The sequence below is a fragment of the Trematomus bernacchii genome, unplaced genomic scaffold (assembly GCF_902827165.1).
Source record: "Trematomus bernacchii unplaced genomic scaffold, fTreBer1.1, whole genome shotgun sequence".
Lineage (NCBI taxonomy): Eukaryota > Metazoa > Chordata > Actinopteri > Perciformes > Nototheniidae > Trematomus > Trematomus bernacchii.
The window spans coordinates 11,358,288-11,385,356 of NW_022988050.1; the positions used below are offsets into that span (position 1 = coordinate 11,358,288).

Sequence of the window (27,069 nt, forward strand, 5' to 3'; positions counted from 1 at the left end):
TCTGCTGACCAGCTGCTGCTGGTAGTGCCCAAGACCAGGCTTAAAACCCGAGGGCACCGAGCCTTCGCAGCAGCCGGCCCTAGGCTCTGGAACACTCTGCCCCTCCATGTGAGGTCGGCCCAGACCCTAGGGGTTTTTAAATCTACACTAAAAACACACTTCTTCTCTCTGGCCTTCTAGTTAGAGCGGAGCACGACTTTTTTTTAATATATATATCTGTTGTAATTTATTGTCTTTTATTGTGATTGTAGTAATGTGTTTTTATTACATGTACAGCACTTTGGCTCGACCAAAAATCGCTTTTAAATGTGCTTTATAAATAAAACTTGATTTGATTTGATTTGATTTGATTTGATAACAACACCTTTAAAATACCTTTTCCCTTAGACTTACATTGGGTAATAGATATTTACAAATCAGTGTATAATATTAAAATGATTATGTTCTAAAATGTGTCAAGTTACTTAATTCTGAATCAAGGTCTTTTCACTAGCATAACAATTGCTGTTCATGTGAGCAAGCCTTGACCCCTACAGGCCCCATGGATGCAGACGATACAGGTGATTTTACACCCAGCATTCAGACCTTTTGGGTTATTACTTGAAAAGATTGTATGGGGGGACGCTTGCCCATTTCTGACAAATAAGCTGTGCCTTTATAACCTTAACCATTTCTCATATTTCATATTTTTTGTATTGTCATGTCCCTGAGAAACTTGTATGACTTTTAGAATGAAAGGGGTCCCAGCTCCAGCCCTGTATGCAGTCCTTTACAACTCACTAAATCCATGGCAATGATATTACTTTGTTTACAACCAACAACAGCGTTATGGGACCTGTAGCTAAAAAATGTAAATGTTGTCGAAATTTGCTGAAAAAGTAATAACAGTAGGGACAAAATCCATTAATATTAGCTTTTTGAAGTTGGATTATCAATCATTTCTTGACATTATTAAGTTGTTGTGCACCATTGCCTGGTACCCAACACCTTGCTTTCAGACCTCAGTTTGTATTTTTAACAATTGTACAAATACAAAAACAATGATATATACACTCACACACACACTTATATTCAGGCTGGCTCATACAGTATGTGAAGCTGCATAAAGATGGCTGCAGGATGAAGAAATGAGGGCACTGAGGCAGAGAAGCAGAGCACGAACTGACCTGCAGGCAATTTGTCTCCATGCCCTGGGAATGGCACACAGCATGACGGTGAAGGCACAGGATGCCAGGGAGGAGAAGAGGCAGAGGTAGAGTACACCCTCCACCCCGTCGTAGCACACCCCCACCATCGCATCCAGGTAGTCCTAAAGAGGTCAAACAAATAATAAACAGACAAAAAGGTAGAGGCACAGGCTTTGAATCTTACAGTAGACAAAATGAAGCGAGGATGGAAAAGCACTTAGAGCGCTGGGAGTGTGTCGTCTAGTCTGCTTTATTGGTGTCATGCAAATTCAGTGGGATGTTCAACATTCTTATTTAAACCGCAGTGCAGTTATGAGCCACAATGTACAAGTGTAACAGTGCAGGAAACTCACATATTTTAGAAAAAGCAATTCTCATTACATTTTGAAATTCTCCGCTGTGTTCCTAGTTCCACATTCGGTTTGATTTTGCAATCCTGCGTGGCCACTTTACTTCACTGTTGACCTAGTTGTGCTGTTGTGTTGCCAATTAGGATGCAGTGAACAAACCTTGTTAAGCCCCCTGCAGTCCAGCAGGGCGGTCAGCTGGTGCAGACTGGCCTCCGAGGAGTTGAGCACATGCTGAATACCCAGCAGGTCTCTCTGTGGAGAGATCAGAAATACTTGTGAAAAACTCCTGCTAATGATACTCCGAAAATAATTTGACTCTGTTGTAATGCAGCATATGCGTAATTGAGTGGGTGATACCTCAGCTGTAGGGAACAGAGGCACAGCAAACTGCAGAAGACCCTGGATCTGGATCTGCATGGTGGTCAGGGACCTCTGGAAGATGGTCAGAGGCTGCACACAAGAAGAGTGAAGAGCATGGCAATGTGAAGACTTAATCTTAATAGACACACCATAACGCTTAGTTTGTAAAGGTTCTTAAAGAACGCGCACACTTCTTCCACAAAGTGATAACATAAGGAATAAAGAAGGGCTGCACAATTTGGGGAAACATATTTAGTTGTAATTATTTTTGATTGATATTGCAACTGTGATAAGATTCAAAATATTAGAGGGAATCAGAGGAATACCGTTTGTACGCCGAGACCTAAACACAATACTTTATTTAGAATAATATTTTCACATATTTTAGATAGTGCATAAGTCCATATTGTGAATTGTACAATGAAAATCACTTTAATTAAATGTATTATGTCAACAAATATCAAGTTGTACCTAATATTTCAACTTAATATTATTGCCTTTAACTAACCTAATACAGTTATGTGACATTTTTTGACATAATACATTCAATTAAAGTCAACGTTCAGTGTATAACATTTTGATTAATTGTGCAGCCTTAGAGGAAAGCCATTAGCAAATATAATGGATTAAATTTGTATGCAATATAATATGTTGTTTTATCCCAAAACAACAATGCATACAGTAAAGTACATAAGTGAGCCCAAAAGGAAACCCCTAACCCTTTCACTTGACATAAATGAACAACAGGATGTGAACTAAAAACATAAGCACAAAAACAACACACAGACAAAAAACATTAGATAAATGGCAGCTTTTTAGGGCTCTAAACTCATATTAAAAAATATCCCAATTCTAATTCACAACATTCTGTATTTGGTTTCTTTACTTATGGTGATGTAGGTTTAAGTTCCCACCAACAGGGGGCAAAATAAGCCCCTACATTCAGTGCGATGTAGAGTGAGCAGATAACCACAACCTGCCTGAGAGACAGCACCTTTTGTTAAACTAACATGCAAGCGTTACCATAAATGAATCATTCTGTCACATCTCCAAAGCAAACTTGGATCTTCACAGTCACCCAACCTTATAAGAGTAGCTTGGGAACCTTTAATGGCCTGCGGCTCAATGTTAAATTGAACAGGATGTGGTCAATTACCTCAACCATCCACAAATGTAATTGCTTTCCTCTGATCTGACATTTTGTCTGCAGATCTGCATGACTGTCCATTGTGCTCTCTCTTGAGTCTATCTAACCGCCTGATCAGATTCTTTTTTCAAGCTTTGGTGAGTTTTCTACCGTAGAAAGTGGATGGAGGAGGACAGTAAGGAAAGGAGAGAGATGACGTTGATAGGAATATAAAAAGAGCTGTGGAAATAAGCCGCTTTCCCTTCTACTCCAGTAGGACTCAGATGAGGGGGTTGCACTTTTCCTTGTTCATGTGATGTTTTAGTGTTGTTGTTTTGTTTTGTTTCCTTCCCTTAACCGTCAAGTGGGAACTAAGTATTTTTTGTACGTTTTTGTGTTTCTCTTATTTTCCTACGATACTGCAATGATTGGCTGTGAATAAGAAAATATGAAGGACAGACCATCTACTGTGTGACTTATTTCATTTTTTGTATTTTTTGTATGAAGGGGCAGTTCAAATAAGAGTTTCTTCTCCCTGCTCCTTTCCACCATGCGCTAATAAAATATCTGCCATGTGTGGAATAAACAAATAAAATAAAAATAATAATACAAAAATAAATATAAAAGATAGTTGACGCAGGAGTAAAGCCCCAGAGCGAGGGCACAGAGCAGGGCAGGAAGCACTGCTGTGACTCAGGCTGAGAAAACAAGAGAGAAAGTTTGCGTATTTCCCAATCAGTGTGAAATCCTGGCAGCTCGAACTTTGCACTTGTTGGGTATCTGTGTGACGGAGGGAATGAGCGCTGACTTTGTTTACCAGGCGGGGTGACGGCTGTCTGCCCTCCGCTGCTGCTGCGCTCTTGTTTTCCTCGGGGCATGTCTACAAGAGCCAGATAATAAGATTTGAGCTCCGCTGGACCAGAGCTCACAGAAAATGTACTTAACCACTAACTGATGTCAGCGGTGGAAGCCAGTGATGTGACCCACAATATCTACTCTGTGTCTGGGAAGAGTCACCGCACTGTATAGCCTTTGTTTTGGGGGCTTTGTTAAATGTTGGCATGTTGTTGCTTGTTTGCTCACAGAGAAGAAATTGAAAAATGATGGTGTGACAGCCTGGGAGATAGGGTTGGGTGATTTGCAATTTTCTAACGTTCAGCCAGACCTGTGAGGTGAAGTAAGGATGTAAATCAGACAGGCAGCGCTGGATAGAGAGGGAGAGTTTGACAAAGATGGAACATGAGAGGAGAAAGAAAATCCCCATCCAGCTCTGATTTAGTGAATTACAAAAGGTGTTTGACATTCAGGTGAAAAGTTTTAAAACACCTAGCTAACACAAGACAATTAAATATTTAAATGACTGTGTTTTATTAGTCAGGACCTGCTCCAAATTGAAATACGATCATTTAAATCCTAATGGTAATAATGGTTTTGTGTAACATAGACACAGGGCTGTAGTGAGGATTTTGCAAATAACTATTAAATGATTAGTTTGAACTGTTGATTTATATTCTTTTACACAAATGTTATATTATTATTCCAAAGTGAAGGTTTTAAAAGATTTTCTGCTGGGTATTGGAAACCTAACACATTAGTATTAATAGTATTACGTGGAGTACTGACCAAAATGTATAGCATCACTTTTTAAGTAGTAAAATATAAATATAAATGTGTCTTTATACATTTTAAATCACTTTAATCTGGAAATATTTTTAACTTTGTGACTAATTAGGAAACATATAGTTAAAACTGATCTATTGCCAAGTTTGATTTATTTAAGAAAGTATGAAAACAGGTCCATATATCCCATATAAATCTGGTATAGGCTCAGATATAGATACCAAACCTTTTTTTCCTAGAGAAAACATATTTTAGTACATTAAGAGTTGTAAAAATACATACTGTGTGTCAGTTTGTAATGGTAGAATAATAAATAATGCAAAATCCCAGTATAAAATTCAATGACATGACAACTTAATTAGGTGTTTTAACTTCAACATGTAGATGTGTTATGACCTGTAAATCACAAACAATGCCCAATAAGTCATATACAAGTACATACAAGTCAAAGCAAAGCATCCTGTTTCCTACCTGCTGGAAGGGGTTGGAGAGGGTCTGGTTGCAGTAAAGGTAATAATGAACAATATCTGTGAAAAACACAAACAGACAAATCAAGCAGAGGAAATGCACATTCAACTCTAATGTCCTACTTCTACATTGGTGTCATGGCCACAGCTTTATGCTCTCATAATTACAACTCCATTAACACAAAACGATTCATATGATTCACAATGAAGCTCACCAGTGCCGATGACTCCCTTCGTCTGGCTCAGGAGGAACTTGTCAGGGGACACGCAGAAATCACTTGTGCCCTGGAATAAAAACAGGACACAGTTAAGTGCAGAAAACAAATGAAAAGGAATCATTTTTTAAATAAATTCATAAAGAACCATTCAGGAAGAGAAGGTCAAATACTGTACCTGGCAGTTTATTAACACTTTGAAAAGTCATACATCTTTTTCACATACTTTTGAGTCAAAAGGAAACTGCTCTTTTAATCCACTTTTACATATCTAGACATGAATATTTTCTCAGTTCTGTCACTCTCAACCCATTTCACTCCACAGCACAGTGGTAAAAAGAAACCTGCTTTTGCAAAATAACAAAACCGAGGCGCGGTGGTCTGTGCAGTGTGCACTGTCTGAATGTTAAATGTCCCCCGGGCTCAGGTCAAACACACTGCCTGTAGCTTAACTTTCTCTGAGGGGGGGGGGACGCTAATGAGCCCCATACACAGATGAGATACAGTGTAGATCTCCAGCAAACCCGAGCTGGATTGTTAAGACACAAGGGAGACGAAGGAGCTCTGCAATTCAGGAGTAAATTAGTTAGAATTCCTGAAGGGGAAGCAGTGATTCTCTGAGAATGCAGAGTTCTGACTTCTGTCTGTAATTAAGAGTTCTGCGGAGGGGTGCATTCATTGATTGTGTACTAGAGAACTACACACACACACACACACACACACACACACACACACACACACACACACACACACACACACACACACACACACACACACACACACACACACACACACACACACACACACACACACACACACACACACACACACACACACACACACACACACTGGGAGTCAGTTAGGGATAAGATAATCTGATAATAGCACTGCAACTAACGGTTATTCTCTATTATTCTGATTGTTTTCTAGACTAATCTAGTTCAAAGAGATTGCTTGTATGTCTTCTTTTGTCAGTCAGTCCAAAAAACACAAAAGATATTCACTTAAACGTGATATAAAACTGAGAAAATGCAGACATATTTTGTTTAAAACATTACTTAGTCGATAACCCAAAATAGCTATAGATCATTTTTTGTCTATCCAGTTTTTAAGTGCTTTCTAACATGCACATATCTGAACAGGAATAGTTGCATCACCGGAAGATGCTCAGGAAGACAAACGCACAGTGTGAACACTAATACCCCACACTGGGATGCTGGGCTGCTCCCGATGTGCTGGGTGTCTGACATCATTAGAGCGCAGCAACAAAACCCATTTCATAGTTCTGATTTTAAGTGGGGCACAGCTGACAGGCAGCAGTAGCAAGTACATTTTTAAAAGTTAAAACCTGAGTAAGGTTTAAGGAGGTTGATTTTCAGACATTTTTCAGATGGCAATAGTGTGTTTAATATGTGTAATGCTTTTCGAGTGGCCACTGCTGCTGGCATGCTGCTGGGAAGTACAGTGCAAAACCATTAAAGCCAGTTCACGTGGAGAGTGGCACGCAGGTGTGCACGTCATTTATTTGATCCCGCAGTAGACTGATGACCTGTCCAGGGTTTGCTACAGACTGCAGCCGCTGAAAGCTCCCACAGATCAAGGACTGGTGTCAAGAGTTGGAGTCAAACCATTACTGAAAGAATAGGAAATGCAGTAAAATAAAAGCAAAACCTTCCATGATCTATGTTTTCGCACACAGTTCTAAGGCTGAATCAGTCTATTCTCATCATTAATCATTCCAGTGGCAGAAAATGAACTGTCATTTCTGAATATTTGAACATGGATACGGTATTTAAGTAATCTATAAAGCAATCAATCACAGGTTCCAGCTTATCAAATGTGAGAATGTGCTGCTTTTCTTTGTCTTATATCTTTATGGAAGATCTAGATTTTTCTTTACTTCAAGTCGGACCGAAATAAGCTATTATGAAAACATTACCATGGCCTTTTTCCAACATTTCAGACAGTAAATGATGAATGGAATGACAGCCCTACACAGTGTTATATACGGTATATATAACTAGAACTGAGTAATTCGTATTCAGAGCAATGCATGTGACACACACACACACACACACACACACACACACACACACACACACACACACACACACACACACACACACACACACACACACACACACACACACACACACACACACACACACACACACACACACACACACACACACACACACACACACACACACACACACACACACACACACACACACCTCAAATGAACACCCAGTTAAGAAGACAAACAACACGAACACACAATTGTGACAAAGGCATGATGTCTGAAAAGTGAAGGAGCCGTGCAGACTGTTCATGTAATTGCTTTGTTCACTGCTGTTTGTATCCCTGCCTCAGCAATTATGAAGCCCTTTCAACCTCCATGTTTGCTCTCAGGCAGAGAACAGCCCAGTGGACGTTAACCATCCAGTGCAGTCGGGGTCAGCAGCAGACAAACACAGCGGAACAGACAGCTTACATAACAGGCCACGATAAATGGCAGGATTTTGTAACCCACAGATCGATTTCTGTCAATTATCAAGTGGCTACAATACAACAAACTTTGTTCTGATATGAAATTTGGTTTGGGTATTTATGGAAGCCAGATGAACATTTCCAAAGATTTTGGACCGACCCCCTTACCATTTTTTGTCAAGCTATGACATCATTTCTCTTTGACAAACACTTGAGTCTGGGAAAGGTGGCTGCAGATATTCATGGTCCTCTGAGGATTTCTAACATTTCCTCCACTGCTTCCTACAGGCAACGATTACTTGTTAACAAACAGTTTGAAATATAACGAACGGAATACCATGACATTTATTGGATGTTTTCTTGCTCCTTTCAAGGGCCTCAAAGCCCAGACACTCAACATTTGTAGGTAGGTAATGGCTGGATTTCTTTTACATTTGCTCCCCAGATAAGGAACCCCTTTTGATTTTGATGTAGCTAATTATTGTGCAGAATATTCAACATTACATTCTTGCGGGGTTTGGGATGGTAACTGTGTTTTCCTAGCTTTGATATCACCAGGTATCCACCCGGGTTTCAACCGTCTACCATGCAAATGTAGACCACAGATAGTGTAGACTTGTAAAGCAGACACTAAACTTCTAGATGAAAGAGAAGGAGGAAACCAGAGAATAGTCACTCCATAGACTGCATATGATCTGCTCACACCTCCTGCTGCTTTCTACTCCATGCTCATTATCTCCTACTTAAATTATCTCTTGTTAACAATCCTCTACAGCCTCGAGTCAAAACACAACACCCGACAAAAAACCTGAGAAAAATAGCACAAAGGCCTGAGGCAGGTGAGACAAACACCAGTGCTCATAAATCTGATATTCTTTCAAATGCATCGCTCTATTTTCGCATATCGATCTTATCGGTAACCCGCTAGGTCACTTAAACAGTTGTGCGGTTTTTTTAGGTCATTAAAAGAAAAGAACAGTGAGATTATTCACCTAATCAGCATGGTTAAAAGCAGCAAAATGATTTGTGTTGTCGTAATCTTTGAGTTTTACTCAGGTGACTTGAATTCACTGTTTGGCATTTTACTCTTTTTGTTGGTCTATTTTCAGCGGTGTGCCATTTCTCAGCAGAGATGAAAAGCGTCAGAGGGGACAGAAAGACAAACCAAGATCAGAGGAATTTTTAGATTGGGCAGTGAGAAAGCACTAATACGTTTTTGGATGACACTGCAAGGCTGTAAAGGCTTTTTCTAGCACACACACATTTTACTGAGAAAGCTAGGATCCTTGTTCAGCAGCTGTGGAGCTAAAACATGCACTATTTTGGATGTGTGAGAAAGCCTTTGCTGTGATGTGATCTGAGAGTTGTTTTATCATCACTTTTAATGACACACTGCAGATATTTTAAACGCATCCATACACATGCAGGTATATGAACATAAGCACATGAGCAGCATCATCTCTCTTCCCTTACCCCCACACATTCAAAGACATTTGTCAAGTGCAGTGTGCGTTAAAGCAATTCATCACCACTGCCAGGCAGGACGAGAATTGATTGCAGACCAGTTTACACTATTTTATATTAGGGTAAGCAAGTCAGCCAGGGGTGAGGAAGCGAAGCAGCGTGAAGCGGCTCACCACAGCAGTGGCCAGGTCAGCTCCCAGAGAGGTCCAGCTCAGGACAAGCGTCAGCACTCCAAACACCATCATCCTGCAGGGACACCAAGCAACAACAAGGTCACAGTGCAGCTCAGAACATGGACATGATAGCTCAGTAAAGCTTGCTATTTATCTAAATGAAGTATTGTACCATTGAAACACAATGGTTAATGATTTACACTAATTGTCCCACTTTGATGTGAGATTGTTCTATTGATTACAGGTGGAGCACCCTTTCTTTCTAAAAAATACATCATTAGAAAATTAGGAGAGTACTAAGGGTTTTTCATTTAAACCTGCAATATTGTTTTTGGCCACCTGGTGGCCCTAGAAACAATTTGTAAAAAGAATACTGACATATCATGACTAAACTTGTTAGCAAAAATATGCTTATTCACAGACAAAGAGCAACATTAACATTGATTTGCAGTTGGTTTGTGTTACTTGTGATTTTAAATGCACTGCACAATGTTGACCTGAGAGGTTTTAACTTCTGCCTGGTAATTGTTGGCCATTTAGAGAAGAGTTGAGTCTTTTTTTCACCCTGATAAGACCTAAGAGAGGCTGATGAGAACCAAAACAGTAAATAGCAAGCCAGGAAAAAAAAGAGTAGAAAGCTATAAAGCTGAGGAAATGAAGACTTGATTGAAAATTCTTTGTGGGTTTGTCACCACAACCAGCTATCATCCTATTCATATGTTCATAAAACATGAGAAGAAATAACATGATGTAATATAATAAATACAGATGGAAAAACTCAAAACTTAAGCAAGAAAGTCGAATTTTGCAGAGTTCAAAATATAATTATCAGCATCCTACAGCGGGAGTACAGTGACGCAGATGGAGCTATTTTCATAACAGTTACTGTTATTGAAAGGAAACAGCGTGAGCCCTCAGGGGCAGGAGCGGTGATTTCATTGTCCTGTCATCAACAGAAGAAGTCAGAGGTCATGTTTATATTCTGTGGGGGTTGATACTGTAGCCTGAACATACTTCTGCATAGATGAGGCTTTATGTACCGAAGAACGTGCATATCCGCTCTGCTGGCCCACACTAGATTACGGCCCCCTGGGTGGGTGAACGTTGCCTGTACCAATGAGGACATCAGATTGTGTTTTGATGCCCTCCCTGATGATCTCATACTATCAAAAAATGACATAAGGGACATGAATGGGGGGTTTTAGGAGGAGAATCTCCCCATGCAGGGGGGCATTGATGGGTCTGTCTGTGTGTGTACAGCAGAAGATCAATAGCCATTAAAAGATGAACAGTTGTCCTATCATAGATCAGCTAATTGGGTGAAATCATCTCTAGAAAATGCAATAAAGTCCTGCTGATTTCAACACTGTGGCACTTCGAGATACTCCCTTTACAGCATGTCACCTGCTACAGTATTACTAGGCCTTGTTCATTTCAACACTCTCCCTGAAGAATCGAATTCCCAATGTGCTGAGAAGATACTGAACTCCCATCATTGACACTTACAAGCCACAACTTGTGTACTCATTCTTTTTTCATTATTCAATTTCTTCACTTTCGCTCACCCCTGTCTCCCCTATCTTTCTCTGCCTTCTGCCTGGCAGTTTATCAGTTTTTCACTCTTCTAGTCCGTCAACCTCCTTCTCTGAGAAACAGAGCCCCCCGTGCCCTGACACTTAACAAGGACATTGAAGGGAAGAGAGCAAGGCCTCTTTAACTTGATTTAAAATCAAGAAGCAGAACAGATGCAAAGGTCTTAGTGGTTGAATGTTTATTACCGCACCAATGTGTGTATGGATCTGCATATACTGTAGTTACATGGAAAGTATATTATTGAGTTCCCTACAAATGTTTCTGTCCCTCATTCCTTTACTAAATGTGCTCATCCATCTGTGAACACCTACACACACATGCACACACATACATTTCTATGGAATTTGTTGCTGACCCAATCAATCTGTCATTATGTATGGCTTTTCTCTAATTCCTGCTTTTATTCCTGTAAATTACATAATATCTTTACCATAAAAGGCTTTTAAAAAGGCAATGCCTATTTGACAGTAATGCTGTCGCAGGGTGTGGTACTGGACTCTGTGAATTTCTTTAAAAAAACGATGACATTGGATGAGCAAGCAAAAGGGAGGAATGCGCTCTGATCTCTTCCTCAACAACAGCAGAAACCGAGCAACTATTACGATGTTTGCTCTGGTTGGCAAAGGGGATTCAATGAGCTACACTGATTCGAAGGAAATCGGGTGCAAACCTGACGCAAAGCAAATCAAGTGGAAAATTCACAGAGGCCAAGGAACAGGGCGAATGATGCCAGCAAATAGGTTGAGGTCAAGTCACTCTCAATTAAATCAGAGTGGCAAGTAGATTTTCTTCCATACATCGCTATACAAACAATCATTATATCTGTATTAAAACTGAGTGAAATGAGAGTGCAATGTCAGTGAGAAATGTATGTCTCCTATACAGTATGCTGGTAACATGAAGATGCAGAACACCAAAGGTCTGAGTACACTTCCCTGTGGTACACCATCAATTATGTTGCAAATTAGTAGTATATAAACGTAAGAAAAGGTTGCCTTGGTGTTAAGCTTTTCTAGAGTAATATTCCTCTTGACCTTCATTTGTTTATTCATCTGGTTTCAAACAAAAATCCCCTTCTTGGATAAACTAAACTGTTTCATCGAGGAAAAATATATTTTAACTGCACAGGTGTGATACCAATTGCTGAACTCAGCTGCCATATCAAACTGTTTATTGCTAAAACAATTACCACGTCCTTCAGGCAGCCGATATACATTTGTCTTCTCCATTCTTACCAATGCTGTGACTGTTTTTCATTATAATTTCAGCACATCCCACTCATGTGCATTTTTGTTTAAATGCCAATTCTTCTTGGTGTAAGTCATTGCTCACGACAGCTCAAATGATTTCTGTCCTCCAGGGAGATTAGTTATTGCTCTCGTTTATTTTCTTATGCATGAGGGGCACGGAATTGTTCAATCCATAAAATTAGGCTGGGGAATAGGTTGTGTTTATATCACAACATTTTAAGGTTCAGTTCACCTGATGGAAGCTGCGTTATGAACTAGGGTTTTGCAATGTCAGTTTCTCAGATTTCTGCCACAATCCCAATGCAATGGAGGCAGATGGACATGTGTTTGCAGTGCTCTAATTGAAAGACAAATCCACAAAAACAAACAAAAGGGAAATGACAAACTGTATTCCAAATAGAAACAGCTGACAGAAAGGTCTATAAATGCGTCTTCTTGTCTAAGCTCCTACTGTGTGTCATGCTACCACCCAGCCAGCCAGTTAATAGCACCAGGAAGAGCCGACAGGCCCCCAGAATGTAATCTTCTCCGGAAAGCCTCCAACCACTTCCACTCCACTGGAAGAATGCATGCATTGGGAGGGCAGACACTCTTGACACTGACTCATCTCATGTGTGCAAAGGGGGTGGGAAAGTGTGGCGGGGGTGGGTTTGTGGTTAGTAGGGCAAATTTAGTGGAGATCACACCCTGAACTGACTGATTGAGAGAGACAGAGCAACACTCGGCTTGATGAATGGAGACCGGGTTGATTTCATGCCATGTGAAAAGCTCCTTTAGAGCAGAAAAAAAAAATCACATTCCAGTCTAGATGGATACACTTTGATGCTGTAAGGAGATTAAATGAAAGCGGGGGCACGGCATGTATAAATATAGTGTACATACAGTAAATTATTTGTGTGCCATTTATCACCGCTTGTTATGTCATCTTTCCTTGTAACATGTATTTTGATGCGTGGGAGTTCTTTTTATGCCATAATTTATACCAATATCCTGTCCACTTCCTGCCTCCCCAACCCACAGAAAAACAGTAATTATATTATTGTTTCCTATCTATAGGGCATATTTATAGTACAGAAAATCTTATCTTTTTTTTATACCCTGCATGTGCTGTTTTAATTCATTATGCTTTCCATCACTCATAAAAGCAAAATCAATCAAATATTAATCTGAAAAAAGCCTAAAAATACTAAGCTTAATAATTAATTAAGTACTATACCAGGGTCAAGAGATATCTTTCTGGTATCAAATGTGATTTATGTCTGAAGCCATTTAAAGCAGGTCGAGTGTTAAACTGGAATAACAATCTTTAGGAAGTTGTATGGTTGATAACATCCAATGGCTTCACTCCTATCTCTCCACAACTCTAAAATACAATTTGTAAAGAGAACTTTTGACACAGCAAGAGTAAGAGCAAATGCAACCTGGCAACGTTGTAAGGCAAGTTAATTACAACAAGTTTCGCAGGGCAGTGTTTGTACAAGGACATGATCCAATACTGGATTTTGCAATTTCCCATGAGAAGAACTCCTGCCTCCAGCTCCCTCTCTCTTTATTTCTACACCAACTCATAATCAATCTTATTCTAACTCAAAATATCACATCTGTTGTTCCTGTTTGGAATACATGACACATTTAATTAAGGCACTGCATGGGTTATTTTGATACAATTATCTAGCTGTGAATAAGATGTGGGTGTTTACCTGCCACAATAGATGCAAGACCTCCAATCTAAAGCGTTCAACTTCTTAGATGCAGTTGGTCTTTTAGAAATATATGAAGTAAAGGGAATCCAAAAAGGAGTAACTGGAAGAAAACATAGTATTGGTCCAGTTTTGGCTTAGATTACAATACATAACCTATTGCTGATTTGGAAAAGTGACTATTGTGTAGGTTCAGTTCCCGATGCAACATGCTGTAGCAGCTGATGTGTGAGTCATAGTGACCAAAACTAAGTAAATGTTTCCAGTTAGTTGGGATTGACTTAGTCAGCTAACCTACCTATCCACTCCTCTCATCATACATCCTTCCCCTGATTTTTTTTCTCACTATCAGAAGATCACATTAAATACAAAACCAAATCCCTCTTTGGATTGTAAACGAAAATACAGCTCTTGCTTTTGTTTAAATCTATGTGTTTTACAGAGTGTATGAGACTCACGTGGTAAGCAGCCAGCGAGACTGCTTGGCCAGGCCCAGACAGGCCAGCAGGCAGATGATCAGGTCCAGGATGAGGATCAGCAGGTAGGTGAGCCACCTGCAGGGACAGACAGAGAGACAATCACAGTGCTGCTGGGAAATTTCTTTTTTGGCAAAGTGGGTTGAGCTTTGATAAAAGGAAATGCTGGTTACATTCAAGCCAGGCGTTATTGATGTAGTTATTGCAATGATGTTATAATTCTACCTTAATTGACTGTTTGTAAAACGTATTTTACAATTGCAACTAGGCAACTGTAACTATGCACAGCACATACAGTATGTAAAGTTATGGATTTCTTAGCATGTTGAAGGTGGTTGTCTTATACTGTACATCGACTATATTAAGTTAAAATAGAATAACAATAGTCTCATGTATGGATTATAGAGTGTTTTTTCCTGCTCTTGAAGTTGTAAACATTAGCATGCCATGCTAACTAGCCCACTACATAAAGTACAGTAAAAAGTAACCTAACGTAGCAACTTTGACATGGTTCTTTATCTTGTTTGTGTGAGTTTATACTCCAGTAAGATCATCCAAAACAGGCTTCCCAAGACGACTTCATCAAAACTTAAGAATTTACACAGGGTTATATTAAAATGAAATAACCGTAACATTTTTATTTTTCATTAATAATACTGTGCTATGGTACTAAGGTTGAAAAGCTAAGAGGCAATACAAGAAAAAAGCTGCTTTCTTTAGCCTAGAGAAATATAAGCATAACATTATGAACCACTAAGGATTCTGACTTTTTGTCTTAGACATGTAACTTTTGCACAATATCAATGTATGTTAGTGCCTTTATATTGTGGATATGTAAGACCCTCTTTGACATGGCTTTCCTTTTATTACTCCAACTCATGGAGCTTATTTGATCTTTTGTTAGCTTAATTAGATAGTTAACTTGCTAACTAGCTACTAGTGATATTTAGTGATAAAACATTCTTTTATCCAAGTTTGTCTGAAATTCAGGGACCAACAATTTACTTCGAATTTTAAAGAGCTTTCAGCATTACCATTTTTAACTGCATATTTCCCATGCCGTAGCAAAAATCTTGACCGATCTTAACCAAAGGAGGAAAACAAAAAATACCAAATAATAACAAATGAGAATGTATTACTAAAGTAAATACAAAAAAGACCCATCAGAAAAACTCTCGAGGGAGTTAAAACCCAAAATGTTATAGTGTAACACTTATTTTCACCTCAACAGGCACATGCTGTCATCTGAGGTGTGTGTTGATGCTTGAGGGTATACTCCTGTCCAGTATTGCCCTCCTCAGTGAACCCATCTGTTACGTGAGCAGTGGTCAGTCTGAGACCGGACGCACAGAAAGCCTGTCCAGGTGGTTAATAATGAATGGACTCAATTCCATATGATTGAATGTTTCATGCTGTGAAACAAATGGGGGGAGGGGCCGCTACATCACCTTTGAACTCGGATGTATCAATACATCCAATTCAAGTTGCTTTGATTTCTTCTCACATTATCTCCATCATTGTGTATCTTTTTTTAATCATAACTCCTGCACTTACATTCTCACTTTGTACATTCCTCTTTTCTCTTAAATTATTGATTTGATTTCCCTCCCATTTGTGTTCTCCATCCCTATGCTGCATCCTCATATCTTTCTTTTTCCCCCTTCTCTTTCCTTCCACTCTCTTGAACCCCCCTCCCCGTCGTCTCTCTCCCTTTCAGCCCCTCTTCCCTCCCTCGCCCTTCTTTCCCCCTCGCCACCGACTCCTTGATTTTTCTTCCTCGTTTCATCTTTTCCCCTCTTGGCACTGTACAGCACGAGAAGCTGGGACATCAACATGCACACGGAGGCTCTTGGGTGACACTGCCACCGTGTTTGTCTGTGTCATCTTAATCCAATTAAAGTCAAACTGAGTGCTGCACAGAGGCACGCTGCTACAGGGGGTTACATTCATGTATAATAGAGAAGTACGTCGGCAAGAAATTGTATCGGAAAGCAAGAAGCAGCTCTGAATGTGCTAGATTCAGTTGAAAGGTTAAATATGATAAAGGAAATAGCATTTTATCGAACGTTCCTGACAGAGAGGTCAAAGGTCACTGTGATCCCTTGATTTTATGGGGAGGCATTTGCCAGCTGACCCCATGCACACACTCACACAGAGACCCCATTAAGAAGCCCATAACACCACATCCTATTCTCCTTTTTTTGTTTAATACCATTACAGATAATAGTATAGTATAATTAAAGGGGACCTATCATGCAAAATGCACTTTTGTACGTCTTTTATACATGAATATGTGTCCCCGGTGTTCCAGGGAACTCACCAAGTGTCAGAAAACACAACCCTCTCTATTTTCCTCCATACCCAAATCTCTAAAAAAGGGGCTGCAACGGATCTGATAAAAACTGATCCAGATTTGAACGCTGTCCTGACGTCAGTACAGTGGTGCTACGGCTATTGGGCCAACTCCACCAATCAGGAGGAGACAGCCACGGCCATTGCCGTTCGAAAGCGCTGGAGACGCTGTAGTACATATGCCAGGCCAGTAGATGGTGCTGTTCTCACAGAATCTGCCCTTGCAAAAACAGAGCTAAAAGATTTCAAATTGAGCAAAATGAGGCATGGCTAAAATGCATGATCTGTTTGGTATTTTGAAAAAAAAAAAGTATAAATATGCCTTATATAGGTATGGTCCTACACTATATTATTCAAATATAGCATGCAAGGTCCACTTTAAGGAAATTAGCAAAAGTAACTCATATATCCAGTTAAAAGGTGAGTCTTTTACTTATAAACAAAATATAAATTACTGCTTTGTGTGAAAGGTTGTCAATTCCACAGTTTAAGTTCTGTGACAGCAAATTCACAGTAACCCTTGGTGTCAAATCTAGGGATATCAACTCCAAGAGTAAATATAAAATGTGTTGAAAAGGGTGTTATAACATTTAAAAAACGTAAATGACAGCACTCTCCTTAAAGTACCCGAGGTTGCAAGGTGTCAAGGTGGAAAACATTGAGTTATTTTCAGAAAACTGAGGGATTATTTAAGATTCTTAAAGTAGACAAAATGTTCCAGGATGAACACACTGAAGATGGACAGCCAACTCTGACACAGCAACACTGTGAAGAGTCAAATCACACACACACACACACACAAATACACACACGCTCAACCACAGCTATTTGTCTGGGCATGAGGCAGTGATAATGAGTCCATTAACAGTTTACACAGTGGCTGGCTGTCTGCCGTCGGTTTGCTTACTCTATCAGTGCACAGCAATGTGGCGTATTGAATTATTGGCAGAGAAGAAGAGTCACTTTGCAGATCAATACAAACACCAGCTTGTGTGTTACCGCAGACTCCACAGAAATACTATCAAGGCTTCACAAGGACTGAAACATTGGCACTGCGCCATTTTTTAGGTGATATATATTTCAAACACCTCACAGAGCCGTGTGCTCAGTGGACAGCTCAATTCACATATACAGTAAATGGATGATGCACGCATGCAAACACCATATTTCATCCCATCCTTTAAATATCATGTGATATATTCAGGTCATAGAGGTATGAGAAAACATGAATTATCTATTTGACTGCATGTTCAAGTTTCCCAGTGATTGCAGCCATTATCGAGACATGATATCATAAGCTTAAATGTATTTTGCATCTCCGAGAATCCGTTATATGCATATTTAACGGTAATTTGTAGCATTTATATATGATCATAAAAATGTGATAGGTCTTTCCTGGTTGATTAGCATCTTCCCACGTGTTTAGACAAGATGTAAATAACTATATCTATATATAACAGTTCTCTACTGATTTCTATGAAAGAGGTTTGGGTCACGTGGAAATTCTTATAATTCTGTTAATAAAATCAGACTTCGGCAGAAAAAAGTCAGACTAATCACTTTATGTTATTCTCTACTTTAAACTAAGAACTTTTTTCGTATACATTTGTATCATGTGGCATTCATTCTCCATCCATAACTCCATAGATCTGCATTTAGAAATCCATGAGAACATTTGAGACATTCACACAATTTTGGATGCGATTTATCCAAAAGAAAAAATGTATAGAAAAGATATATCCCAAATGTTTTTCTCATTTCTCTAACTGTTTTTCCTACAGATGTGCACTTCAGTAGCATCCCAGGCATTGTTCATTGTTCACTGTTCCACCCTGCACTTTAGGACACTGACATGTTCTCTGTTCCTCACCTGTAGTACTCCACTCTTGCTGTTTGATCAGCGATGGATGCAAGGTCCACTTTAGCCTCCTCCCAGTCAGGCAGGCCCAGCAGCTGTTTGATCACGTTGTCCACCATCTGCTGCATGAACTGCAGGGTCTGCACGTAGTCACCCCGCGTGGCGAAGATCTCGTCCAGCCTGGCGAGGTGCTGGTGCAGGCCGCTCTTCATGTTGCCCATCGTGCCAGTCACCTGGAGGGCAGGAGAGGAGAGGAGGCGTGAGGTGAATAAGTACAACAGCACTGTGGCCGGGGTTAGAATACCAAGCATGAAAGCTAATGCACTGACCCATTCCTGAGGTATAATGTATTGATAAGTGTTCGAAAAATATCACTCTTCACCGGCTTAAGCTTCAATAATCAGGATACATGTATTTATTAATCCTTGCAAGAATGGAAGTAGTCATCACACACAGAGCATTTGGGACAACTAGTTCCTCGAACAGTGTCCTTCAGATGCTTTATATACAAGACAGGATGTTATTCAGTCACAAGATACATGCATACCAGTTCAAAGCAGTATTCTATGCTTAGTTCAGATTAGTTAAGGCCAACGTAAGCAATAAACATGACAGTCATATGTCTATCTCCATAGAGGCTGAATCATCATGTTAATCGTTGTCACATAGCTATCATATGCCTAAAACAGTCCTGACGCTCTTCTAGGTAATCATACATCCTGTTACGTACACAGCTACGTAGGACCTTTGTTATCACGTGCTACTCTGATATTGGAAGAGTACATTCAGTATTTTCCCAACAATAAGTAATTGATGATTGAGTTTCCTTCTGGTAACAGCAAATAATTTGTTTTGTGAAAACGGTCCGCAGAAAAACCTGACAGTTTGAGGGGATAGAAATGTTTTATAACCTCCACCTTTCTACTAAAATAATAATGTGTTGACCGACTTTTCTTAGAGCCGAGCACAGCAAGGAATCCTCTCAAACAGCATGTCAACTTTTCCACCTGACAAAGTTTCCCCGGGAAAAAAAAAGTGACCTAAGGTGAGATAAACCCAAACATAAGGCTGGTATGTGCTGCAGAGTAAAAAATAGGTGGGTGGGCGGGGCAGTGTGGGAGAGCTAAAATACTGAGTGTGGGTGTCGGTGAAGAGCTCCTCTTTGAGCAAACAGCTGGACAACAGCCAAAACTAGAGAGCCCGGAGGTGAGATAGAAGAGAGATTTTTATTTTACGACTGCTGTTGTCTTTCAGACCTTTCTCTAAACTGATAACTCAATAATGTTTATCTGTAAACACCAGGTAATCACAGATAATTTAATCCTTTTCCCAAAGGGGGAGTTTTATCAGATTCTTACCTAGCCGGCCAACTAAACCAAGACCACATTATCTTTGCGGTGTGAACATCTCCTGTAAATGCCCTTTCCATTTCTTCAGGTTTAATTTCTCTGTACTTAGCTTGAAGGGAAACTTTGTTTACTGGGAGATGGCATTCACAGAGACATCCTGCTATTTGATCATTAAAAAGGGTAATAAATGCTTCCATTCAGCTTAGGGTACTTGGCATTCACTGAAGAGAACACTCATATTGTTGCCGTGTTTGACAGGCACAGGATTTGCTGGAGCTGAGGCGAGGGCATGTTGGGTGGAAGTAATTAGTCGGTCTGCATTCAACGGTCGACCAGCACTAGATGGCTGCAAATAAAAGAGTCTACAGCTAGTGTGGGGCTACTCTTATAGTCAGAGTTGTGGTTCTAGCCAAACGCTAATATAAGCATGCTAACACGCTCACAGTGAGAATGCTTATATTGTAGGAAATAGTAACGAGGTGGACCACCTTCGTTTGACTAATAGCATGCTAACAATGTTAATAAGCACTAAACACAACATTTAGTCATGAACTATTGGACAATTTTGACGGTTTTCTAGATTAAATGTTACAGGATTACCAAAGTTATTTTAATGTATCATCTTGGAACACTGAACATCTGTAGCAAACATATTTCAGAATCTTTTAAAAAAAAGTCAACCTCCTGGTGATGCTTAAGGAAGTCAATAGATCATTAAAGTCATTAGGCTTCATCCTCTGGAGACCATGAATATGTGCAGTAGTGGGTTTAATGCATCGTTGTGTAGACTAATCGATCTGGGTTTTTTAGCATCATGCAGGTAAAAAGAAGTAGCAGTGTATCTTTTGAGATGGACTTGTAGCAAACAAAGGTTGACATATTTGGTTGTTTTTGAAAGACAGATTTGTTTGAAGAAGAATGTTCTATGTTTACTCTGTTAAATAACAGAAATGAAGGTAAGTAGAGAAGAAAATAATCAGCTATCCTTGGAAAATCGACAAGCCTGGGTTGAGTTGAATCAGATTGAGGCTCATTTGTAAACAGCCTATCATAGACTCTGGTGTCTCACCTACTGTAGGTCCTGCATACATTAGCTAACACTTAACTGTATTTATTCGAGACATTCTTGACGGGATTTGATCATTGTTATTTTGTAGGGGAAAAAACTACCAAGAAATATCAGCTATTTGAGTACATTTTTGTCAGGAGTACTCAATGATGACCAAAATGCAATAATTGTGAATTCCCTAATGTGCACCAAATTAAATGGAAATCCATTCTGTTGTTAATGAAGGTCTTCAGTCAGCGACAAAGTGGTGAACCAAGGTTCAGACTGACATTCCCATATAACGCCATGCTAGCACAGCTACAAATATCCATGAATCCATCCATCTATCAATCTGTTAATCCATTAGCTATACCCGCTGTTCCCTAAGGGTTTTGGAGGAGTCAACCTGTGAACCAACAGTCCTCTCCATGGGACATTGTATCTGTGCTCTGTAGTTTGTTATCTGATCTCTGATTGAGACCACTTCCTCCTCAGACTTAGCAGAAGAAATCGCAGTTGAGAAATGAAGTCAAGTATCTGATTCTTGCCTCTTGTGAGAGAATCTTATCTCAACCGCCTGGGGAGACAGTCAATCCAGCTAATCTCTCCTTCCTCTTGGTCTGATCCTCACCGTGTAAATGATCCGCACCGATCAAGAAGATATAATTCCCAGTCCCAGTCTTTATCTCAATCTGATGTTTCGAGGGCATTCTCTTCCTCACATCTTTCAAAACAAACAATTTGCAGCGGATTGTGTTTGGCTGCATCGCGGTTGTTCGGTGGGATATTCATTTCTACACGCCGGAGGGTACAAATAAATAAAAATTTTAAAAAAGAAGAAATCACGATAAATAACCAGACGGTGACGAATGGAGAGTGGCATTGGGCTGAAAAGTGGCTGTCAAATATCAAATGTAGATTCTAGCTTGAGGAAAGGAATATAAATATAGATCAACGAGCATTATGTTGGTTGTGGTTGACCATAGTGTATTCCGAATGAAGACCCTGGGCTTAAGGAGGAGGGTCATTTCTCACATCATTCTCCTTGCCTCTATTATCAAAGGATCACGTCTTATTTCTTATTACAAAATAGATGCCTGAAATGCATCTACCTTTCACACATTCATCATATGCCATTTCAAATATCTACTTACTTGCACGGACAAGAACAATAGTTCCACAATCAATCATTCCTAATAATAATCTCTACAGAATATTAACCCCACTTCCTTCACTAAAATTGGATATCTATCTGTAAGCCTATTGTTGTTGGTACATGGCCTCAGAGAGAGCAGTGCTTCAGAGATAACATCGCTTTCTTTCAGACACATACCTCCCCGAGTGTCCATCTCTGAGTTGAAACAGAAAATTGCTTGCCAAGTCTGAGCGATCATCTCATAATCACTTTCTCTATATTCCTTACTCGTCCCGTAATCGCTTGATAAATGAGGACCAATAAGGGTATTTGTTAAAGTAGAACAAAGGATAAGATAAACGATTAAACCGTTTTTTCTCGCTCTAACTGGTCGTCTCTGCTCGATAGTGGAGAGACCTTTTTTCAATTAAAATTGAATGTGGGAGCTAGAGCGTGAAATGGAACATGCTTCTGAAGTGCCTCGGTAGCTCGGTCCCTGCAAAGATAGAGACCATCTTCACTGCTCTGAAACAAAGCTCAGCACACTCTTTAAAAATATATTCTTTCCTACCTCCTTTTCTCCCCTCACATACGTGGTGACCACAGAGCCTCAAAGTGGTCGGCCTGAATTGGTTTGTATATGAAACATTGAGCGGGCTTCAAATGAAGACCTTTGAGAAACCGATGGCCCACAGAGCAAAGATTGTTAACCAAAAGGAAGGAAGTGGGATCGTCACGCTATGAATGGTTTGCTGTAACAATGGTTTGCTGGTGTGCTGGTGTTTGACACACATTCATTGAGTCGTTGGATCTACTGTCTTGTGGTCAAGAGGGAGCGAAAGTTCACACAGTGTTGGAAGTGGTTTAGCCTCAGAGATAACCTCAGCGCCAGTACTTTCCCTTCAACTTGACGTGAGAGTGAAGAAAAAGTGCCCAATTAGCCAACTGGGTACCACCTGCCAGGCAGTACACATATTAAAACACACATCCAGATGTCAAAGAGGTTTCTCCTTGCACTCACGGATGGCAGCTTTTAATGAGAACTTTCTTAAACAACTGAGAACAAATGGGGTCCTCTACTGATGATTTAACAGCCTGATCTCTTTATAACAGCTGAAGTTACTGTTGTGGGGATGACAAGAGGAGTTGAGAAGGGCTCCTGGAGGCAAAAGCCTGGTAACGAACAATCAGCTAGTATTGTTGTGGTGATATCAAGAGGAGAAATGTGACGCTGAGCTAAACACTGAATAGAAAACAATGCTGGAAGTAATACAGCTTGACTCCAGTTAACCTCTTGCAGTGACAAGAAATGTGTTTTTGTCTGCACTGCACTGATCTGTCTGTCTGTTGCTCTTACTCATTCCTCTAAAATATACACAGATACTTGCACTTCTTTGAGGTGTATTTTATGTCTGAAAAACACTTTTTTTCTGGACAAAACCAAGGATCAGACTGCAAACAGGCATACACACAGAAACAACATGAGGCTCAGTTGTTAGCGCTTTTGTTTTACAGCCAGACAAACACTCCGCCTGTGTTCAGATCTCCTGCTCACAGCATAAGGTTAAATATCAGGATTGCAATGAAATAACAATAAGTTGATGGTAGTGAATCATGATAATCACCAATATCCTCTCATAAGTGACTTGAACATCTGTCTAGCTTGTTATCATGGTAAAATAGGGCCTAATTTAAATAAAATAACGGATTAACTTTAAGAGTTTAAAGCACATTTTGATTCTTATCAAAACAATATCATGAATTCCAATAACTTTGGGATATTTCACATTGTCCCATGTCCAATGGAAACAATAATAATTAAACTTTGATTATCTTTCTCCTTCACATTATGAATACCTCATCATATAGAAACAAATCGTATTATAAGAGCGTGTAGAAATATGCACATTTGTAATTATTTACTGGGCCACCTTCCAAACCGTGCTTGAGCTCTGGCCAAATGATCCGTGGCTGACCCAGACACCGACCCACTCCGCTTGGTGACTGCGGGCTGCCAAAACTCTCTCAACACCCATCTCCAAACAATAGAGTTATTATTAGAGTGGCCGGACTTCAAATATCACATCATTCCCATTACAGCATCCCAATTGGCCCGTTTCCAGATTTAACAGCCCTATTGATGTTTTTTTTGCCTCTCAGTTTGAGCGTTACGTCTCCAAATTGCACCTCTCTCTGTATACAAGTGCTTTGTTTGAATTGATATTCTAACTAAGAGAGCCAGTGACTGTTCATAAACAAATCATATGCATATATTTCAGACCGTAACCAATCAAGGCCTAAACAGCTGCTGAGAAAAAAACATTGAGTGATAATGAGCCTAACTTCCTTCTTTTCCTCTCTTATAAACTGAGCCTTTAGAAGCAAACTCACTTCTAAACTCTCTCGGAGTTGGGCTTTAAGGGCATTTGTGTTGGCCGAAGGGCAGTGAGGCCTTCATTGTCAATGATTTCAATTCAGATTTCAATCTCCGAATCTGCCAATGAGACAGGCCATCCTTGCTCGTTGTTCTTGCCCATCAAACGGCTTTGTCTCCTGGGCTCATGGTTGATTAGGTGGGGGGAGACTGGGAACTGTGTGTGGCACACTGGGCTCTTTATACTACCCTAGAACTAGACTCCTTAACAGTCTATTGCTGCGTGCAATGAACTCACTCATCCACACACACACACACTAAGGCACAGGCGAGCACAATCACACGCATAACATAAAGGCCACCATGTCCAATTGTGTGTGCTTGCACGAGTTCACACATCCCAGAGGGACTCACTGACAAGCTTTTCAGACGAGCTATATGTAAATGATTTCTTTCTGCTAATATGACTTTGAGAAATGAACCTGGCTAAGTGCTTTACAAGAATAACAGGAGACAATGTGTGAACAATTCATCTAATCTGGTCATGACAAAGAGATGGATCTATCCCTCTGTGTTAAGGTAATACACGCTTTACATGCTGTTGTATCGATTAAATGGAGTAAATCAAAGACATGTAAATGCTAGCTTGTTAATGAGAAGTAATCCCATCTGACAATCTACAGCAACTCTACTGATCTTCTCCCAACATAGGTAATTACAGTCTCCCATGTTTTCAGTTTAAATTATGTATAAAGTGCATAAATCAGAGCCAGACAGCTAAGTACTTCCCTCCGTTAAAGAGTCCTAACATAGTGCTGTAGGCTCTATATCCTCTGAGCAAAGTGTTTCATACTGAGGCCATGTTGAGTGGCTCACATACCAACACATTAATCTCCATTAACGCAGATGGAGACCTAATCCCCACTCTTTGACAACTAGTCACGTTAGGTCTCCGCCCACGCTGATACAGACCCCGGACCAACACGGGACACACTGCTGAGGCGACAACACAAAACTGGTCCTTATAGACACTACATCAAAAAAGCATAGTCTGTTTATCATCGTTTCAAGTCAAGTTTCAAATTAATCTTTACAAGTCTTAAGTAATTGTATTCAAGTGTCATGGTTATCTTTACAAATCTCAAGTAAGAGTCTCAAGTGAATCTTTACAAGTGCCAACTCAATTGGTAGAAGTCTCAAGTTGATATCTACAAGTGTGAGGTAAAGTCCGAAGGCCATTTGTAGAAGTTTCACGAAAAAAAGTCAATCAGGTTCATCTTAACACGTCTTAACAAGAAGAAGCCCTAAATTAATCTGTGCAACTCAAAAAAAATTCAGTCCGAAGTCTTAAGTCTTGTCAAAGCTAATCTCATGTGCAAGTTCATCATGTACCTGTTCACTATTTTAGTCACACAACATTTAAATATCCTGCTCTTATAGCACTGTTTAGAGTCCAAGTTGACTCTCAAAGATAACATCTCAAATCTCAAGTGTACAGTTCAGATGATAACCAAATACGGTTTATTGTGAAGCCAAATTGCCAAATACTTTCATCAATAGTGTTGGCAAGTAATGTACTTTAATATCAATTGCTACAACCTTTGTTTGATAAACATAGGTGAGGAAAAATTCAGATGGAGAAAAATATCAAACAGTTTTGACTGTTGACTGAAAGAAGAAAAATGCCTTGTCATTGGTGTATAATTTTGAAACAGCGAGCTACATTTGGGTGTGTGATGGGAAGTGAGTCAGATACAAATAGAAAAAGGACCTAAAGGGAGCACAAGCAAAGACACAGGGCGATGCTTTGTTCCTGCTGAGGCCACAGCAGCTGGGAGAAGGTGGAGCAGAGTGTGTGTGAGCTGTCTGTGGAGCAAAGTGTTTTTGTCAGGCAGTCAATTTGTGTGTAGCGGTAAAAGGCCATAAAAAGACTATAAAAACATTTAAATGCATACTAAATGGAGTCCTCTGGGCTTTCCTCCTGTGTGTGTGTAAATACATCACAACCAGCATTTCTGAAGCCTTCACAGGGAGCTGTTTATTTCCAGCTAAATGGGCCTCTCATGTATAAACTGTATGTCTTGTGAAACTGTACTGAATGTTTCCAGTTTGTTTTTACAAACTCAAATCAGGATGCTGTTTTTCTTCACACACGCAGGTATGTTTATGTATAGGAGACATTCATCATGTGACCCTAATGTTTTACTTACCAGACTGTCCACACCGCCCAGCGTGTGATTGGCATTGTACAGGGAGTAAGTCAACTGGTACACGCCGTCATTGGTCTCACTGTTGCCATAGAAACCCACACCAACGGCGATGCTACAGAGAGAAGAAGTATGGAGGGAGAGGTAAGCCTTTTGATAAATGAATGACAGTAGCACTACATCAGTGCTGCTTGGTTTGTAAATCACAGGTGTCACAGGTGATATCTTTTTCAGGCACTGACATTTATCAGCTTGAAAGCCATTTATTAGAACAT

The 27,069-nt window shown here is 39.9% G+C and overlaps 1 protein-coding gene across 2 annotated transcripts in view; it reads right to left on the bottom strand.

Annotated features, from left to right (window-relative positions):
• ttyh2 (tweety family member 2) overlaps positions 1 to 27,069 on the bottom strand; it is a 57,392-nt gene that overhangs the window by 4,762 nt on the left and 25,561 nt on the right. For both annotated transcript variants that reach the window (XM_034120131.1, XM_034120133.1), the window contains exons 3-11: positions 26,798 to 26,909; positions 18,694 to 18,914; positions 14,454 to 14,549; positions 9,453 to 9,525; positions 5,326 to 5,395; positions 5,115 to 5,170; positions 1,895 to 1,987; positions 1,697 to 1,789; positions 1,167 to 1,309 (exon numbers count right to left, since the gene is read on the bottom strand). In XM_034120131.1, coding sequence (XP_033976022.1) covers positions 1,167 to 1,309; positions 1,697 to 1,789; positions 1,895 to 1,987; positions 5,115 to 5,170; positions 5,326 to 5,395; positions 9,453 to 9,525; positions 14,454 to 14,549; positions 18,694 to 18,914; positions 26,798 to 26,909 — 957 coding nt within the window. The remainder of the gene's footprint in view (positions 1 to 1,166; positions 1,310 to 1,696; positions 1,790 to 1,894; positions 1,988 to 5,114; positions 5,171 to 5,325; positions 5,396 to 9,452; positions 9,526 to 14,453; positions 14,550 to 18,693; positions 18,915 to 26,797; positions 26,910 to 27,069) is intronic.